Below are 21,643 nucleotides of genomic sequence, written 5' to 3' on the forward strand. Positions count from 1 at the left end.
AACCTCGTGTGTCACAGTTTAGTTGATTGGTTGTGCTTCATAATTACATGTACATGCTACATTATACTCTTGTACATATCAAATATAGAATAATGGTTTGAAAGTTAAATTAAGACAGACTTCAGTAAGAAAATTAGCCTATATGCAAAGTTTCACTGCTTATACTTTCCAAACTAAAACCAAAGTCAAAAAAGTCAAGAGGCAGTCGTTTCTGTCTTATCTTCTCTGGATTAGCCATCCTTAGTACTTTGTATCATCCTACTCAGTTTCTGAAACATTCAGCAAATTGGTTTCTCTTTTGGATATGTTCCATTTTATCAGTGTTTCTTTTAAAATATGGTATCCCAATGACACATGATATTCTAAAGTGTGTTATTAGTGGGAAGTAGAGTAGAATTTACCCCCCGCCTTGTTGAGGACATAAAAGTTTTGTTATGCCTGCCAATGCAGGAGACATAAGAGATGCAGGTTCAATCCCTGGGTCAGGAAGATCCCCTGGAGAAGGAAATGACAACCTGCTTCAGTATGCTTGCCTGGAAAATCCCATGGACAGAGGAACCTGGAGGGCTACAGTCCATGGGCTCGCGAAGAGTTGGACATGACTGAAGTGACTTAGAATGCGTGCAATTCAGCCTAAGATCACACTAGCTCTTTCAGCAGTCATATGCTGAAGTCATAGCAGTCTTTTATGACTCTGTCAGGAGTCATATCACAGCCTTTACTCTGTCTGAGAAATCAACAAAAGTACCTGAATGTTTTCATGTGATTTGTTAAGTCACATCTCCCCAGTCATGCATTTTGCATTTATCCCTACTACATTATAAGATTTGGCTGGTGGTTCTGACCTATTGAAATATATTTTGGATACTGTCTGCTAGTATATTCCCTAAGCCCTCCAACTTTGTGCCATCTGTAAATTTTTTAGATATGCCATCAGTTTCTTTGTTTAAGACATTAGAACATCAAGTGGATAGAATATCGAGTAGGATAGAGCACAATAAAAATTAATACTTCCTTATGGTTTTTCATTGATCCATTAATCAGCACACCTTGAGTAATGTTTAGCCAGTTACAAACCCACCTAAGTGTATTCTAGCCTACATCCCTCTGTTGTCTAAAAGGATATCTTGAGAGAATTATAAAGTTTAGTACAAATTTGTATACAAAAATATCCAGATTTTTTTGTGTGTACAATATGCTCTTTATGTTCTAGGCCAGTAGCCCTATCAAAAAAGAAAATTAGGTTAATTTTGCCTGTTTGGCTTTCTGTGAATGCTTATTCTTAAATAAGAGTATCTTTTCCCTACACCTAAGGCCCTTAAACCATTTCATCATGTGTTTAAGAATTTTGCTTGACATTGACATCAAGTGAATCTGTTTATAGTTTGTAGCACTACTTGCTTTCCAGTGTTGACCACCAAAGTTTTCCCTAATATCCTCTTCCATACTCTGATTCTTCAGAGGTTTTAGAGATTGAACTCTACAAATTCTCAGCTTTTGCTAGGATGTAATTTGTCTAGGATAGAAGAACTGAACTCATTTAGAGTAGCCAGATACTTTTATCTCTTTGAATGCTTTGGAATTCAGTTTCCTCATTCTATAATTTATTTTTCCTTTTCTGGTTTGACTATCAGCAATCTTAATTGGAAAAAAAAAAGAATCGATGTATTTTTCACATATGTACATTCAGTTAAATCGTGTCTGATTTGATAGCCTGGCAGACTCCTCTGTCCATGGGATTCTCCAGGCAAGAATACTGGAGTGGGCTGCCATTTCCTTCACCAGGGAATCCTCTTGACCCAGGGATCAAACCCACGTCTCCTGCATTGGCAGGTGGATTCTTTACCGTCTGAATCACCAGGGAAGCCCAGCCTATTACATTATATAATTTATCCACGTATAAGCAGACTGCAGTTTATTTTTGTTATTCTTGTTAATATAAATTAAAATAATGAAAAACTGTCTTTGGTATTTTTTAAATCTTCTCACATTCTGAGCAACAGTCTCTCTGATACTGGTCTTACAGGTTTTTGTACTTTTCCTTGGATGTGTGTCCATTCCGTCCCTCCAATCTCTTCTGTATGGTCTCCTTTAAAATATTCCTTACGACATATCGCCATGGAGATGTAGTCAACAAAATTCAGACAATGAGAAATTCTACAGGATGAACAACCTAGTGTTTTTGCTTGTTTGTTTAAGACTTATTTAAAGAGCTGTTTTAGATTCACAGCAAAACTGAGAGGAAGGTACAGAGATTTCCCACACACCCCCTCCCCCAACACATGTATAGTCTCTCCCATTATCAACATTCCCTCGCCAGAGTGGTACATTTGTTACAACTGATGAACCTCCACTGACACAGCATAATCACCTAAAGTCCAAAGTTTCCCTTAGGGTTCAGTTTTGGTGTTGTAGGTTCTATGGTTTTGGATAACTGCATAATAGCATGTAGCCATCATTATAGTATCGTTCACAATAGTTTCACCACCCGAGAAAAATCATCTTTAGGATGAACAGCCTAGTTCCTCAATACATGAACTGCAAGAAATAAAAAAATGAAAGGAAACCTACTGATTGAAAGAGACATATCAACTGATTATGGCACGTGAAGCTTATTTGGATATTGATTGAAATGGACCAACTGTAAAAAAAAATTTGAGATGATTTGGGAAATCTGAATGTTTACTGTTTATAATAAGGAATTGCTAAATTTGATAATAGTGTTATAATTATATTTTAGATACATACTGAAATTTTTATGGGTAAAGATTAAATAATTTCTGAGATGTGCTTCAAAATAATCTGGCAAGGGAGTGGAGGGAGGCATATTGATATTGATCACTATTGACCATGGTCAACATTTTATACATGTGGGTTCATAATATTATCCCAGTTTTGTGCATGCTTGAAATAGCCATAACTAAAGGTTGGAAAAACTGTCCCAAAATATTTTTTATGGTCACATACATTGTTACTGGCAGATTCACAACTAAAACTCAGGTGTCCTGATTCCAGTTCATGTTCTTTTACTGGGTAGCTAAACTTACAGCCTTTCTACTTTGAGGTTGGTGTCACGGTGCCCTTTCAGTCTTTGGGAACCCCCAAACCTTAGCTGGAGAATTTGTGGTGGCAATCCTAGATAATTAAGACTTTAATAAATGACCAGTTTCACTTGACTGGCTACCTGCCCGTGTGAAAGTAGGAAGGGATTTTAGACCTCTTGGGGTAAACTGACAGGCTGCATGTGTTGTTCAAATCAGTAAAGAGACCCGGGTCCTAATCAGACCCTCATCTTAGCGTAGCTCTAGGAGGGCGTGACCTTGTCTGCCTTGTTCACTACTTTCAACCAGTGCCTAGCACTGTGCTGGTATGAGGTAAGCAATAGGTAAATGTTGAATGAAGGTATTAATTTAACCTTCTTCAGCCTTGTTTTCCTCACATGTGAAATGAGACAGTGGTCTGAATGAGTCTTCCTTCAAACACTGAAAAATTTTTTTACTGATGTAAAAAAAAAAATCCCTTTAGGATTTTGAAAAGAATTACTGTACATTTCTTTTTAACACTAGGTAAAGTCTATAGGTAGTATGCTCACTTTTAACACCTGGGACAGAAAACTCACAGTTATTATGTTGTATCAAAATCCCTTAAAAGTAGTCTCCTGCTATGCATTTTCTGTTGGATTGATTTTGTTTCTATTAAGTGAATGAATACGAACCAGGGTCTCCTGCATTGCAGGTGGATTCTTTACCAGCTGAGCTATGAGGGAAGCCCACTGATGTTCTCAACATCAGTAAATTAAAGAGTCAGGTTTATTAGCAAGTTGCAAAATCAAGCTCAGCCTTCCCAGTGGCTCAGTGGTAAGGAATCCACCTGCCAATGCAGGAGATACGGGTTCAATCCCTGAGTCGGGAAAATCCTCCAGAGAAGAAAATGGCAACCCACTCCAGTATCCTTGCCTGGGAAATCCCATGAACAGACGAACCTGGGGGATACAGTCCATTGGGTTGCAAAGAGTAGAACACAACTTAGTGACTCAAAAACAACAACAAAATCAAGCTAAGAGAGTTATAAATAAAATATTGCATTGCTTGCATATTTTGAATTGAATGCAGTATTATTGAAAGGATTTGACATTTTGCTTTCTATGGAAACTTAGTGAGCAACTTCTAGATAAGTTGTAATTATTGTCGTCAGATCCAAATCCCAGTGATTAGCACCTACCTTTGGAAGTAATGACCTTATTATTCTAATAAAATGTCACCTAAGGTGTCTGAAAGTTATCACTGGATCAGGTCAGAGTTAATAAAAGAAAAAATAATTCCTATACTGCTCTGCAAAATGACCAGAGCAATGTTTTGATGCCATGTAACATTTTAAAAATAATGTTGTGTAGATACTAAACTGCATTGGTGGTGGTTGTTCAGTTGCTAATTCATTTCCAACTCTTTGTAACTCTGTGGACTGCAGTACGCCAGGCTCGTCTGTCCTCCACTATCTCTTAGAGTTTGCTCAGATTCATGTTCACTGATTTGGTGATGCTATCTAACCATCTCATCCTCTGCTACCCCCTTCTCCTTTTGCCGTCAGTCTTTCCCAGCATCAGGGTCCTTTCCAATTAGTCAGCTCTTTGTATCCGGTGACCAAAGTATTGGAGCTTCAGCATCAATCCTTCCAATAAATATTCAGGACTGATTTCCTTTATGATTGACTGGTTTGGTCTGCTTGAAGTCCAAGGGACTCTTCAAGAATCTTCTCCAACACCATAATTTGAAAGCATCAGTTCTTTGGCACTCAGCCTTCTTTATGGTCCAACTCTCACATCCATATATGACTACTGGAAAAACCATAGCTTTGACTAGTCGGACCTTTGTTGGCAAAGTAACGTCTCTACTTTTTAACATGCAGTCTAGGTTTGTCATAACTTTCCTTTCAAGGAGCAAGCGTCTTTTAATTTCATGGCTGCAGTCACCATCTGTAGTGATTTTGGAGCCCAAGAAAATAAAACCTGTCACTGCTTCCCATCACTGAAGTGATGGAACTGGATGCCAGTGATCTTGGTTTTTTTAAATGTTGAGTTTTTTTTTTAATTAGAACCATTTTATTTTTTAATTAATTTATTTATTTTGCTTTACAATATTGTATTGGTTTTGCCATACATTGACTTGAATCCGCCATGGGTGTACAGGTGTTCCCCATCTTGAACCCCCCTCTCACCTCCCTCCCCATCCCAACCCTCTGGCTCATCCCAGTGCACCAGCTCTGAGCACTCTGTATCATGCATTGAACCTGGACTGGTGATTCGTTTCACATATGATAATTTACATGTTTCAATGCCATTCTCCCATATCATCCCACCCTTGCCCTCTCCCACAGAGTCCAAAAGACTGTTCAGTACATCTGTGTCTCTTTTGCTGTCTCGCATACAGGGTTATTGTTACCATCTTTCTAAATTCCATATATATGTGTTAGTATACTGTATTGGTGTTTTTCTTTCTGGCTTACTTCACTCTGTATAATAGGCTCCAGTTTCATCCACCTCTTTTTTTTTTAATAGTTGTTTTAGTTCTATTTTTTTTCCATTTATTTTTATTGGTTGGAGGCTAATCATCCACTTCTTTAGAACTGATTCAAATGTATTCTTTTTAATGGCTGAGTAATACTCCATTGTGTATATGTACCACAGCTTCCTTATCCATTCGTCTGCCGATGGACATCTAGGTTGCTTCCATGTCCTGGCTATTATAGACAGTGCTGCGATGAACACTGGGGTACACGTGTCTCTTTCAGATCTGGTTTCCTCGGTGTGTATGCCCAGCAGTGGGATTGCTGGGTCATATGGCAGTTCTGTTTCCAGCTTTTTAAGGAATCTCCACACTGTTCTCCATAGTGGCTGTACTAGTTTGCATTCCCACCACACTCTCTCCAGCATTTATTGCTTGTAGACTTTTGGATAGCAGCCATTCTGACTGGCATGTAATGGTACCTCATTGTGGTTTTGATTTGCATTTCTCTGATAATGAGTGATGTTGAGCATCTTTTGATGTGTTTGTTAGCCATTTGTATGTCTTCTTTGGAGAAATGTCTGTTTAGTTCTTTGGCCCACTTTTTGATTGGGTCTTTTATTTTTCTGGAATTGAGCTGCAGGAGTTACTTCTATATTTTTGAGATTAATTCTTCATCCGTTGCTTCATTTGCTATTATTTTCTCCCATTCTGAAGGCTGTCTTTTCACCTTGCTTATAGTTTCCTTTGTTGTGCAGAAGCCTTTAAATGTTGAGTTTTAAGCCAGCTTTTTCACCTTCTTCTTTTGCCCTCAAGAGGCTCTTTAGTTCCTCTTCCCTTTCTGCCATTAGAGTGGTATCATTTGTATATCTGAGGTTATTGATATTTCTCCCAGAAATCTTGATTCCAGCTTGAGCTTCATCCAGCCCAGCATTTTGCATGATGTTCTCTGCATACAAGTTAAATAAGCAGAGTGACAATAAACAGCCTTGACATACTTACTCCTTTCCTGATTTGGACCCAATATGTTGTTCCATGTCCAGTTCTAATGTTGATTCTTGACCTGCATACAGATTTCTCTGGAGACAGATAAGGTGGTCTGCTATTCCTATCTCTCTAAGAAAAACTTGAGTAGTCAATGAAGCAGAAGTAGATGTTTTTCTGGAATTCCCTTACTTACTCTATGATCCAATTGTGTTGGCAGTTTGATCTCTGGTTTCTCTCCCTTTTCTAAATCCAGCTTGTACATCTGGAAGTTCTCAGTTCATGTACCACGGAAGCCTAGCTTGAAGGATTTTGAGCATAACCTTACTAGCATGTGAAATGAATGCAATTGTAGGGTAGTTTGAACATTCTTTGGCATTTCCCTTCTTTGGGATTGGATGAAAAACTGACCTTTTCCAGTTCTGTGCCCACTGCTATTTTCCAAATTTGCTGACATATTGAGTTCAGCACTTCAACAGTGTCATCTTTTAGGATTTTAAATAATTCAGCTGGAATTCTGTCACCTTCACTAGCTTTGTTCATAGTAATGCTTCATAAGGGCCGCTTGACTTCACACTCCAGATCTCTGTCTCTAGGTGAGTAACCACACCATCGTAGTTATCCCAGTCATTAAGACCTTTTCTGTATAGTTCTTCTGTGTATTCTTCTACTTCTTAATCTCTTCTGCTTCTGTTACATCCTTACTGTTTGGTACTGAACACAAATACCCTAGCTGCAAAAGGAAAACTCTAGAATTAAAATGCTAAATGGATAGGAATGGGAGAAAGCATCTGTCACACATTGATTTATATTCAAACATGAGGTTCGTTAGTATAAACTCAATGTAGTGAATGCATGAAATTAACTTTTTACAGAAAACAGGATATAACGAATTAAAATATTCTATCTGTATTATAAGTTGCTGAAATGCTAACCTTAAAATTGTTTTTATATTCAAAACCTGAGTGCAAGCTACACTAAAAATTAGTATTTGCTCTGTAAGCCATGTGGGTTTTTTGTTATTGTTTTTTTGTTTAGTAGAATACCAATATTTTTTTAACTTAGACTCTATTTTGGAGTTGTTTCAGAAATTGTTTGTTTTCATGTTTAATAGTACCATTGATAGACATTGTCTTTAATTTCAGAAACTGTGCTGCAAAATCAAAGATTTACTGCATTTGTAATTAGAATATGTTGGAAGATTCTTTTTATACTATTAGGTGATGAAGGTAGTTTCGCCCGTTAAAGTCATATTTTTGTTCCGCATTGTAAGAAGCACATTTCTTATTTTAATGAAGCTTTGTTAATCATATATTTAAATGTGTCAAAAATATTTGATTTAAAAATAACCTATAGTAAAAACTTTTGAAATGAAAATTGAACTTTTGAAGTTCTCATTTTGGTTTATAAAAGTTTTGTTTAAATGTGTGGTAAACTACCAATACGTAAATATATCTACCTGTTACTTTGGTTTTCTTAAAGATTTCTCATATGTATGGGGTGTAATAAAAATTATTTTATTTACTTTTTTATGGGAAAATTGGGGCTTTTTATGGGAAGAATTACTAACCTTAACATTTAAATAAGGAGGAATCTAATATTTAGTATCTACAGAAAATTTTGAAGGAGTATTTTTTTAGTTAACTAGATGTATCAATATTTACCAGACATTTCTGGATGTCTGTGTGTGTGTGCTGGATTATGTCCATGTTTTCTATGATGTATCTCAAATTTAAGGGAAATCAGAGGGTATAAAATTTAGATCATTAATCATGGTATAAAAATTACATCTTCACTCCCAAATTAATGAAGGGTCTCAAAATAAACTTTCCTAAAATTACAGAATTCTAAAAACCCTTGCTTAAAGGTCTTGCAGTTAGTTGGTTGGGAAAGCCAAGAGTAGAACTAAATTTTCTTGATCTAGTCCCTTATTTCTCTTGTCCCCAAACTCAAACATGAATAAATTGCCTTTAGGCACATAATCACTCTGAAATAGTATAATAATATTATCTCTACTTTGAATGTATAGACTGAGTTACAAAGAGGAGTTGAATCGTTGTCTGGGGAGATCCTCATAATATCTGGATTCTTTCTTTACCACTACAATTACATTTTTAAAAACCCGGTTTCCCAGACTAAAAGCAAAAGACAGAAGGAGAGGGGGAGAAGAGCTTTTAAAGGCAGGCACATGGCCAACTGTATAAAGTGACCACTTCCATTGAAGCTATACACTTCCATGTAAAGCTATAAAACCCAGACATTCCAAGCATGGTAGCCTAGGGTCCTGTAGTGTGAAGGCACATAAAACCTCTGTGCCTTACAGTCCCTGAAGGGCATTACTGTATTACCATATAGTGTAGTATTTGAGCATAATTATTCTGAGTCAATAGCAAAGGGGAAAATGTATATCCTTTAAGAAGGTATTTTCTAGAGCAAGATTACTGAAATGGCAAGGCTTAGCCTATAATGTACTTATTTACAGGCTGCTTTTGAAATTTGAAATTCAAAAATAATTAAAACACTTTCAGAAGTTTGGCACTGAAAAGAGAAGCTTCATTTCTCTGGCAGTTTTCTATATGGAACATTTCATTATTTTATTTCCTAGCAGTGCCAAATCAATTAGATGTTAATTGTAGTTGTTAAAGGCAGATCAGGTTTCAAGCCTTTGACTTAATTAGTTTAGTCCAACCCAAGAAGCAATGCTAATTACCTTTACTTTGGTGTTCATTCACAGCACTGCTTAGAATATTCTCATAACTGTCATCTTTTAAGGCCTTACACAGAAAAAAGGCAACATTGCAATGTAGTTGAGAGAGTGGACACTAGAGTCAGACTGCCTAGGGTCAAATTCTGGCCCAGTTATTTACTAGCAGTGCAGTTACCCCATCTGACCCAAGCTTCAGGGTTTTTTTGTTGTATAAAATAGGGAAGATGTATAACTTATACCTCATTGGAAAGTTGTGAGGACTAAAGAAGCTAAAGCAATCAAGTCTTAGCACAGTTTTTGGCACATGCTTAGTAACTGATGGCCATTGTGTAATTGTTATTACAAGGCCCCTATTAAGAATTTTTCATGTGGGAATACTAAATAATGATTTACTGTTTCTTATAGTGAAATGAATTGTTGTTTTCACATTTTGGCACATGATACAAATCATTTTAGCTAACTTTGCAAATTATAAATATGCTTTCAGTTTTTACTAGGTGCTAATGTTTTATTGGAAAAGACCCTGATGCTGGGAGGGACTGGAGGCAGGAGGAGAAGGGGGCGACAGAGGATGAGATGGCTGGATGGCATCACCGACTCGATGGACATGAGTTGGAGTAAACTCCAGGAGTTGGTGATGGACAGGGAGGCCTGGCGTGCTGTGATTCATGGGGTTGCAGAGTTGGACATGACTGAGTGACTTAACTGAATTGAATGTTCTATAAATGGATGAAAAAATTTATCACAAAAAATTCTGGTCTTAAAGACAAATTCAGGCTTAATCAGACTGGAAGAAGCTACAAAGTATTTTACTACCTACCAAAACCTTAACAACCTTTTAATATTTACATTATGTTTCAAATATGAGTGGCTTTTCTTATTAGTTTTTTGTTTAATGACATCACAAAATGCAAGCAGGATCCCATTTTAATCCCCAGCTCAGTATAATCTGGTGTTTTTCATGTTCCCTGTTGTTAAATAGGCTGGAGTTTTATGGGCTGTAGGGTATCTTTTCTGTATCCAGAAATTGGTCTCAGGCTGCTCACTACTGACAGACTGCCAAAGTCCCTTGGAGAAACTTGGTGACACTCATTATTTGTGAGTTTCAATGGAGCAATTCAAAGCTGCTGAGGAAACTACAGCTTATTGTGTGTGCCCCATGTGCTGTCTCACTTAATCCTATGAAGTGTAAATGGTTTTACCCTTTTCCAAAGGAGGAGATTGAGGCTTGGAGAAATTAAATGAATTGATCAAGATCACACAGAAGGTAAACGGCAGAAACAATATTCAAGCAACATCTATCTGTACATGTTCTTTTCACTGCATTCCCTTGGCTCTCAAAAGGAAGTAATAAATTATTTTTTATGGTTTGTACATAGTTATATGTAAAGCTCCACCATAACCAGTCAGAACTGTTTCCTTGTATGTCAACAACTGATCTATAACTTAGAGCTCTTTATGAAACCAGTTACATACAAGAGAGAAAAATGTGCCCTATTCTGTTTTTTTTTTCTTTTTTTGACAGCTAAAAAACCTGATCAGATTTCTCAAAGTGGAAGTCATGAGGAAGGCAGATTTTCTTTTTCTTTCCTTCTCTACCTCATATGGGGCTTGAGTTTTTTGAAAAAAATCTTACTTCCTCTTGTCTCTATACCTCTGTGGCAGGTGATTTTCTTCTTGGTTGGAATTCAGAATATGTGCTACATGGGAATTTGAGCCTCTTCAAGGTTTTTTGTTTTTGCTTTTTAACCTTTTGTTATTGATTTGATTGCACTTGTATTATTTTACACATTCTTTGTGTAGAATCTTGATTCCTTATTTAAAAATTGGAATAGCCTTGGTCCTAATCACCTCTGGATAAAGAGGATTTTGTTACAGAGCAGTATATGTTTGCCAGGGAAAACAAGTAATTGGGGATGAAATTTTTTCGTTCCTGGAAATTATCCTTTATTAAGATTAAATTATATTGTCCAGGCTCTGCAATGGGCAGGTACTATTTTATACAGCCACCTTTTTTTTTTTAAACAAGCTCTAAAAAACCCCTAAACTAGGATTGTGTCTTAATTATCTTCCTTTCCTTAGTCTCTGATATATAGTAAGTGTTTCATAAATGTTCGTTGAATAAAGGGGTTGATTTTCTATTGAGTGGCAAAAGTAGCTTTTTAATCACACTTTTTTTTAATTAGAGGTCAAAGATTACTCAATTTGGCACATTGAGAAGCTTGGTAGTAGGACTTGATGCTTCTCTTGATTCTGCCCCTAACTAAATATGTGACTTTGGGGAAAGCCATTTAGTCTTTCAGCGCCTCAGTTTCTTTACCTGTAAAAAGAGGCTCTATGGCTAGATAGATCTTGAAGGCACCTTTCTACACAAAATTGTATCATCTGTGATCACTGCATTTTAAAAATTTAGAAATGGCTTATTAATATTTATGATTTAAAAGCTTCCTAGTGTGTAACCCTGAAATATAATAAGCAGCTGTAAGGGTATGTCACTCTTTTATGTTTTGAAGCAGGTATCAAGTTGTTCCTATTTGAAGAAAAACATGGGGGGTGAAAATAATTAGTGAAAAGTTACTTTTTAAAATTATCATATCTAAAGTAGCCTGTACTTAAGAATTGAGTTTTGTTGTAGTAAAAAACAAAGCAAAAAAGAGCTATGAACAAAAATGGTTTCTCTCTCTTTAAAAGCAACGTAAATGTCTAATGCATATGAAGCTTTTCATCCATTGGGCTTCCCTTTGTGGCTCAGCTGGTAAAGAATCCGCCTGCAATGCGAACCTGGGTTTGATCCCTGGGTTGGGAAGATCCCCTGGAGAAGGGAAGGGCTACCCACTCCAGTATTCTGGCCTGGAGAATTCCATGGGCTGTATAGTCTGTAGGGTCGCAAAGAATAGGACATAACTGAGCGACTTTCTTTTTTTTTTCCAAAATAATGTGTCAGGTTTTTATTTGAGTGACTTTCACTTCACTTCACGTCACTATAAATCAAGGAAGCACAAATTAAGACAGCAGTGAAATATACTTTTGCCTATCGAATTTTCTAAACATTTAAAAATAACACTCATTTTTGGCAAGGTTATTAAGAAACAGAGATGTAGAGCAATGGGAGTGTAAATTGGCACAACTGTTCTAGAGAGCAATTTGAGAGTTTCTCCAAACGCTGAAAAGCATGTATACTTTTAAGCTGCATTTCCACTTCTAAAGAAATTTGTGGAAGAGTACAAAATTATATTCACATTAATGCTAATTATAGTGTTATATATGTAGGAAAACAAAAGATACAAACTCAGATCTCTTGGTGGTAAGACTATGGGTCACTTTAATTTTCTTTACTTTTTTATGTTCTCTGCATCTTCTGTATGTACAGAAGAGTTTTTTATTTTTTTTTCAGAAGAGTTTTTTAAATGACAAAATATATAAATGTTTTTAAAAATATGGACTTGCCTTTAATGAGTGTATAGAAGGATTTCCCTTCTCATAGCCACTATCCAACACCTTCTTGCTTTTATTTCTGAACAGGTATCCAGGAAAAGTTGGGATTTCAGCATTAAAGGTAAGTTGTGCTTTGTGAAAGTCATAAGTGTATTTCTAAAAATCACATACACTTTTCATTCATTTTTCTCTTTTTTATGTAATTCTTCATTTTCTGCTTTTGCTTTCTATTACTTATTTTTTGCTAAGTAATATTATCATTGTATCTTATTTGAGGTGTGATTAAGTATTCTAGAAGTAACCTAGTTAAATACTGTACTGTAAGGAAGGGACTATAAGTCTTTTGTAGATTTCTACTAATTTTTATTTGGTTTATAATTTTTAGAATAAAGGAACACTTGTATTTGTGTATGTGTATATTTTATAAAGTAACTAAAACACTTGTATATTTATTATGGGCACATGTATGGGTATCATAACTACATATAAAAATCAATCCTAGCCTTATATTCAAGCAAAGAAATTTGATACTGAGAAATTACGCCAATGAGAACCATTTTAAATACAGGAATATCACCAAACAGAACTATTTACATCAAATAGAATATATACTGTATGTGTATGTTTGTATATGGTGGTGTTTGTGTGTATGTCTGTACATATGTATGTATAATTTCAAACATGCCATATATTTTTTTCAGTTCCACTGTCTCTACCTTCTATTTATATATATTAGATACTGATAATCTTTGATAAATTATGGGATATTCATATGGAATATTCTGTACAGTGGTTATGAATGAATTAGTTATATGCAATAACATGGATGAATTTCAGTACCATGGTGTCGAGTTGGGGGGAAACAAGTCACAGAAAAATATGTGCAGTAAGATTCCATTTATATTAAGTCTCAAAACATGCAAAATTAAAGAATATATTGTTTAGAGATATAAGCAGAGTAAAACTAAAGAACAGCAAGGAATGATAAGCACAAAGTTTAGGATATCAGTCATCTCTGAGGGGGTAAAGAATGTAATGGAAATGGAGAAGAATATACAGGAGACTTGAAAGCTAATAATAAGACTTCTTTTTATTAAACTGAGTACTTAAGAAAGGTTATATCATAATTCTTTCATCCTTATATTTTATAAAAATCCTTTATATGAACTATTTAATAAAACCATTTAAAAAATAATGCATGGACATGGTTAAAGTTCACTCAGTGTGGAAATAAGATGGTTGAAATTGTAGCTTCCCTCCCATTCCTCACCCTCCATTTCCCAGTCCCCCATCCACAGACTGTTGCTGGTTATGCTTGTAGATTTTAAAAGCCACTTAGATTGTAAGATGTTTTTAGGTCATCACAAATAGGTTTGGGGAATCTATTTTATCTCAGTAATTATAGATTGTCCTTAGCTTGAATAAAATTAGGTAGAAAATGTACATATTTAGTAAATAAAGATGAAGTTAGATATTTGTATTTTTTTTTACTTTTTATATTGAAATAATTATAGAGTCACAGAAAGCTGCAAAGATAGTACAGATAAGTCCTGTTTATCCTTCACCTATTTTTCCCAGTGGTTATGTCTTAATTATAGTATATCAAAACCAAGAATTTGACATCAGTACAGTGTAAGTGTATAATTCTGTGTCAGTTTATTACTTGTGTATATTTGTGTAACCACCACCACAATCAAGATGAGATTTTATCACCACAGAGATCTTCCTTTATAAAGTCATACCCACCACCTCCCCCACAATATCCCTAATCCTAGACAGCCACTAATCTGTTTTCCATCTCTATAATTTTGTCATTTGAGAATGTCCTAAAAATTGAATCATGTAGTATATAACCTTTTGAGATTGGCTCAATTGATCCATCCAAGTTGTTGCCTGTATCAGTGGTTTATTCCTTTTTGTTGTTGTGTAATATTCTATGATATGGATGTACGTGGGTTATTGAGTGCTTATTATGTATAACAGCATATCTGTTGATATCTTAAGCAATCTAAAGAAAAGTTTGATATAGTCCCGGCTTTTGATGACTTTACAAGCTCACAGAAGAGAGCTATATATAAGAAGGGATAATAGATGAGGTATTGATATTTGTAGACTAGAATGGATCTTAAGTACTACAAGGAGTTTGGAGGAGGAATGGGAAGATAGAACAATGGTGAGGGCAGTGTTACCTGGAATAGCAGAGAAAAGTTTTTGGGAGGAGATAGAACTTGTGTTAGGCTTTGAAAATTGGGAGATATTTACATAGGTAGATAGAGAAAAAATGGGAAAGCATTATATGTTAGGTAATAGTATGAACTAAATAGTATGCAAAGGAGAGAATTTGATGGGAGTGTTGAAAGACTGGTGTGACCAATGTAAACATTTCAGTGGTGGAATGTTGGAAAAATAAATTGGGGCCATATTTCCATGAGTCTTGAATGTCAGGTTAAGAAATCTGGCCTTTACACTATGAAAAACAGTATGGAGATTCCTTTGAAAACTAGGAATAAAACTACCATGTGACCCAACAATCCCACTACTGGGCATATACCCTGAGAAAATCATAATTGAAAAAGACACATGTATCCCAGTGTTCACTACATCTCTATTTACAATGGCTAGGACATGGAAGCAACCTAGATATCCATCGACATATGAATGGATAAGCTGTGGCACATATATATTATGGAATATTCCTCAACCATAAAAAGGAACACATTTGAGTCAGTTCTAAGGAGTTGGATGAACCTAGAGCCTATTTATACAGAGTGAAGTAATTCAAAAAGAGAAAAACAAATATCGTACATTAATGCATATATGTGGAATCTAGAAAGATGTTACTAATGAGCCTATTTGCAGGGCAGCGGTGGAGACGCAGACATAGAGAACAGACTTGTGGACACAGAGGATGAAGGAGAGGGTTGTACAAATGGAGAGAGTAGCATAGAAACATATATACTACCACATGTAAAAGATAGCCAGTGAGAATTTGCTATATGACTCAGGGAGCTCAAACTGGTGCTCTGTGCCAACCTAGAGGGATGAGATGGGGTCTGCAGTGGGAGGAAGGTTCAAGAGGGAGGGGACATACGTATAACTATGGCTGATTCATTATGTTGATGTATGGCAGAGACCAGCACAACATTGTAAAGCAATTATCCTCCAATTAAAAATAAATTTACAAAATTTTTTTAAATCTGGACTTTAAAATTTTAAAGCAAAAGACTCTGATGGAGAGATGGGGTTGATAGGAATGTATGGATGCATATGACAGCTATTTGAGTTTCCTGGGTTTTTTGTTTTTTTTTTTCCTCTCCTCTGAAAAAAGAACAGCAATCTCATCTCTCAAGCATTTTTTTAAAATTTCACTTTAGTCACAGTTAATAACTTCCCCTTCCTCACTACTAAAACAGAAGTGACCTGAATTTTTTAGTAACTAACATTTTTAGCTTAATGTTCTTTAGTAGATAATAATGAAGATTTCTTTGAGTATAGATCACCTTTGTACAAATGATTTGTGAAACTAGGTCCTTTGGTGGTGTGCTTTTTAAAATTAAAAAGCTCAAATCTTACAACTCAGTACTATGAGGAGGGTACAAATAACTCTTTAATATCCAATATAGATGGAGGGAAACAGTGGTGTGAATTGCTGGAAATTGAATGGAAATTGGATAGAAAAACCATACCTTTTAAGAAAGCATGTTTCAAAAAAAAAAAGAAAGCATGTTTCTTAGGTTCTGATAGATAGGAATTAAGAGAAATGGCCTGATGGTGGGAACCGGGATTTAGTTGGTACTGTGCTTTTGTAATGGGGCAGCCCATCTCCAGAAGAAGGTAATAACTGAGGACTGTCTCAAGTCTAGCTAAGTTGATGTTGGTTGTCTGCAGGCACATGCTTGGCTTCCATTGCTTTGTCCTCAGCCTGATTGAAGTGCTGGGGGAAGGGCCTGGACCTTAGACCTTACCAAGGAGAGAATCATAGATGACTATATACCAAATCAGATTTTACTAAGAAATCTAGTTAACCTCTTTAGAGATTAGATCATCTGGTAGGTACACTATCACTCCTTAAAACTAGGACTTAGCAGCAGTTTACCTTATAGGAGTTGATTATCTTTCAAAGTTCAAAGTCTAAGAGAGTTTTTTAAAGCCAAATAAAATAGAAGCCTAATCACTGCTTGGCAGTTTTGGTCTGTGATCTTTGTAAGTACTTAATTAAATCAAATTAAATTGAGGTACAAGAATTATTGGTATGTATTTTTCTTAGGTTAACTTAGGGAAAATATCTATGGAATTAAGGTAGTACAGTGCTTCTGACTTCCCTACTAATAATGAACAGTTATTAGAAGGTAATTGGAGGAGGACATGGCAACCTACTCCAGTATTCTTGCCTGGGGAATCCCATGGACAGAGGAGCCTGACTGATTACAGTCCAGGGGGGTCACAAAGAGTGAGACACAACTGAAGGGACTTGGAACACATGCATGCAGTTAATTTGTAGGACAGTTAAAGGTTTTTCTCTAATATACATGAACTGTTCTTAACGATCATCAGCTTTCAAGAATTTGCTCTCATCTTGTCAACATGGCTATTTTAAAGTGATCAGGGAAGACTTTCATAATATAATAATGCTTGAGCTATGACACTAAGGATGTTAAGGAACCATCCAGTTGGCCAAAGTATAATTCTGGGGTTATGATGGGAAAGGGAGGTGATCAATATAGATGTGAAAGGTGCAGTTCAGTTCAATTCAGTTGCTCAGTCGTGTCCGACTCTTTGCAACCCCATGGACTGCAGTACGCCAGGCTTCCCTGTCCATCACCAACTCCTGGAGCCTGCTCAAACTCATGTCCATTGAGTCGGTGATGCCATCCAACCATCTCATCCTCTGTCATCTGCTTCTCCTCCCTCCTTCAATCTTTCCCAGCATCAGGGTCTTTTCAGATGAGTCAGTTCTTCACATCAGGTGGCCAAAGTATTGGAGTTTCAGCTTCAGCATCAGTCCTTCCAATGAATATTCAGGACTGATCTCCTTTAGGATGGACTGATTGGATCTCCTTGCAGTCCAAGGGGCTCTCAAGAGTCTTCTCCAACACCACAGTTCAAAAGCATCAATTCTTCGGTGCTCAGCTTTCTTTATAGTCCAACTCTCACATCCATACATGAAAGTGAAAGGAAAGTGAAAGTGAAAGTCACTCAGTCGTGTCTGACTCTTTGCGATCCCATGGAATAGTCCATGAAATTCTCCAGGCCAGAATACTGGGGTGGGCAGCTGTTCCTTTCTCCAGGGGATCTTTCCTAACGCAGGGATTGAACCCAAGTCTCCCACATTGCAGACGGATTCTTTACCAGCAGAGCCACCAGGGAAGCCATCCATACATGACTACTGGAAAAACCAAAGCTTTGACTAGACGGACCTTTGTTGGCAAAGTAATGTCTCTGCTTTTTAATATGCTGTCTAGGTTGGTCATAACTTTTTTTCCAAGGATCAAGCGTCTTTTAATTTCATGGCTGCAGTCACCATCTGCAGTGATTTTGGAGCCCCCTAAAATAAAGTCTGTCACTGTTTCCATTGTTCCCCATCTATTTGACATGAAGTGATGGGGCTGGATGCCATGATCTTAGTTTTCTGAATGTTGAATGTGAAAGATGCATGCAGGAGCCAAATCATATTAGGTGCTCATGGACTATGGTAGAGATTAGATTTTATCTAATACTTCAAATCCCCTGAAACAACTTTTCTCTAGAATAATCTATATAAGATTGGTAGTATTTCCCAAATGCTGAGAGGAATTCAATGAAACAACTTTTCAGCTTGAAGATATTGGAAATCCCACAGTCCTACAGAAATACATCTAGCATATTAAATCTTTAGCAGTATAATAATCTCTGGAGTAGAGAGATTATTGGAGCCTATCCTGATACTTGTGTAATTGCTACCTTAATATGTACATACATCCTTATATATCTTAGGTCAGTTAAAAATGGTTATATAGTAACTTCCTGACAAACTCTGTGATGGACACCAAGAATTAGGAAAATTTTTTTCTCAGTGTCAGTAGTAGCATTCAAATTCCTGTACTTTTATAAATGTAAAGAAAATTTAAGATGGAAAAGAATACTGTGTTATGATTTGCAAATGTATGATTGTCTTATTTTACCCAAATTTTTTTCCAGCAGAAATGCAGCATCCATTTCTACCTTCTTTAACCTCTCAAATATATATATATATGTACGTATGTGTATATGAATGTATACGTAGATATATATGTATTTTTGGTGGGTTTAATTTTCTTCATCTGTTACTATTTGGGGAACTTCATTTAATACCAGTTAAATTTTGATTCCTTTTATCTAAAGCATATAGAGTTTCCAAGAAAACAACTCTCTGAATATGGTTTTCCACATTTTCCATATTTATGGAGCAACACTTTGGGAAAAATAGCAATTCTGATTCAACCCTTTGCTTAAATTCGTAACCTTTTTGAGCTACAAAAGTACTTAGTAGTTCTTATATTCCTGTACAGTTTTTTATTGTTAAAAAGTTAGGTACACTTTAAAAGAAAATATCCTATTACAGTAGAAAAATAGAAAATTGCTGATTGGTAACCTTCTTATGAAAATTAAATTGTCCCAATTGGCATAAAATCTCTGGGAATCTATCAGTACCCAAACGTCTAAGCCCTTTATGGGCCTTTGATTTATTAATGCTATAATTTCTAATTTGTAGCCATTTTAAACAGAGTTTTAAAAGAAGATGTCATCATTTGGTTTGTTCTTTTCTTTTGAAAATAGGAAACAGAGAACTCTGCATACAAAGTTGGAAATGAGTCCACTGTACAAGAACTGAAACAAGATGTATCTAAAAAGGTTGGTAAGATAAAATGTCAATATTAATTTAGCAGATGTCATATTTATATGATATATTTAAAGTGGAAATTTTTTTATATTATTTTAGTGTAGTACCTTGTACATGCTGAATGTTCAGTAAATGTTCCTTGAATCTGTTGCATTTGATTGAAAGCACATAAGACTTTTTAGAAGTAATTTTGTAATCCAACTAATTGGTAATTTATCTTTGAATCAGTATTTTGAAAAATGTTTTATAATATATTTTTATTTTTCATACTTGTATTTTTGTTAAAGTAAGCTATAGCTACTCTTAAGGTTAGTACCAAGAGGTAAAGGTATTGAAAAGCTTAGTGCAGCAAATTCTGATGTCTTGAGGAGTTAGAGGTTACAAGAAGTCATTACTCTTGTAGTACATTTGATATTTTTTAAGGAATTGATGATATGAACCTTCAGAGTTTGATTTACTAAAAGAGACTGAGTATAAGATAAAAATGTTGACAATGGGTTGTTAACAGTATTGGAATAAAAACCAAAGAGAAAGAATGGTGTGTGTTCATTCATTTATATAAGTTTTGGGTGTTTTCTGTGCCGCAGGCACTGTTCTAGTCGGTAGATTGCCAGAGACCAGTGAGATGACACATCTACCCCAGAGTTTCTCAACAGCAACACTTTGGGATGAATAATTGTTTGTTGTGGAGGGAAAGGGAGACTGTTCTGTGAATGTTTAGCAGCATTCCTGGCTTTGACTCATTGGATGTCAGATCCCAACCCCCACCCACCCCTACCCATCTTGACAACCAAAAATGTCTCCAGACATCACCAAATGTCTAGGGGAATGGTACTGGGCAAAATCACCACCCCTGAAGATTCATTGTCATACCCTTATGGAATTTAGAAAATTAATGGACTAAAAATTTTAATATTGAGCCTACATTTTCCTTTGGGCTTCCCTGGTGGCTCAGCAGTAAAGAATCTGCCTGCAGTGTAGGAGACCTGGGTTTGATCCCTGGATCAGGAAGATCTCCTGGAGCAGGGCAGGGCAACCCACTCCAGTATTCTTGCCTGGAGAATCCCCATGGTCAGAGGAGTCTGGTGGGCTACAGTCCATGAGATTGCAGAGAGTCAGACACAACACGACTGAGTGACTATAACTAAGTATAGTTAGTAGCCCCCCACCCTCAAAAGCTACAGTCCATGGGGTCACAAGAGTCAGACACAGCTTAGCAACTAAACCACTACCACCACCTTCAAAAGTGGCATTTTAAGGAGCATTTAGAAGCTGAAAAAATAGTAAACACTATGGGGCAATAGGGCTTCCCAGTTGGCTCAGTGGTAAAGAATCTGCCTGCCAATGCAGGAGATGTGGGTTTGATTCCTGAGTTGGGAAGATCCCCTGGAGGAAGAAATAGCAACCTGCTCCAATAATTCTTGCCTGGAGAATTCCATGAACAGAGGAACCTGGCAGGCTACAGTCCATGGGGCTGCAAAGAGACACGACTGATTGACGATGCACGCACATAGGGCTATAGAGTGAGTCTTAAGACTCTAGGTATTAGTTTTTAAGTTCTAGGCCATTCAGGTAAATTAAGTATCCAACATTAATGATACAGGGTATGGAGTTATGTGCTGGATCAGGACACAATCCCTGTTCTCAGTAACTTACATTTTAGTAGAATAAATTAGATCAACACAAAACTGAATGTAGTAAGTATTCAAATAAACTCTTAAGCTATTACAAAAAAGCAAGGGAGACTTTACTTTCTGCTTGAGGATAGGAATGGGGAAGGAGGAAGTAGCATCTGAACTGGTGTTCTTGATGGATGGATAAGATTTGGGCAGGCAGAGGTGGAAGAGAAGAGGCATAAACAAAGGCGTGGAGATTCGGAATGTGCAGAATGTTTGATGATGAGTCTAGAAACCAAATTTAGGGCCAGATTACTGGAATACCTCTTATGTCATGCTAAAACATCTGGTTTTTATTTTACAGTCGCTGTGAAAGGAATGAGTTTTTTGAAGCAGAGAGGTGATAGGAAACATAGTTTTGATTCTCACTGTTCTCTTGTTCTTTCCCTGTTTGCTGCCTCCTGAAACCCAGGGGGGAAAAACAGAGCTAGGTACTATAAATAGGTGTTATGGGAGCATATCAAGAGGTAGAAAACATGGG

General features: G+C 36.4%; 1 protein-coding gene across 1 annotated transcript in view; it reads left to right on the forward strand.

The window, feature by feature from the left end:
* Positions 1-21,643, forward strand: part of WDR44 (WD repeat domain 44) — an 82,930-nt gene that overhangs the window by 12,721 nt on the left and 48,566 nt on the right. Inside the window, exons 2-3 of the mRNA XM_043458390.1 lie at positions 12,715-12,748; positions 19,423-19,497. Of these exons, the coding sequence (XP_043314325.1) occupies positions 12,715-12,748; positions 19,423-19,497 (109 nt within the window). The remainder of the gene's footprint in view (positions 1-12,714; positions 12,749-19,422; positions 19,498-21,643) is intronic.

Source organism: Cervus canadensis, chromosome X (genome assembly GCF_019320065.1).
Source record: "Cervus canadensis isolate Bull #8, Minnesota chromosome X, ASM1932006v1, whole genome shotgun sequence".
Taxonomy (NCBI): Eukaryota; Metazoa; Chordata; class Mammalia; order Artiodactyla; family Cervidae; genus Cervus; species Cervus canadensis.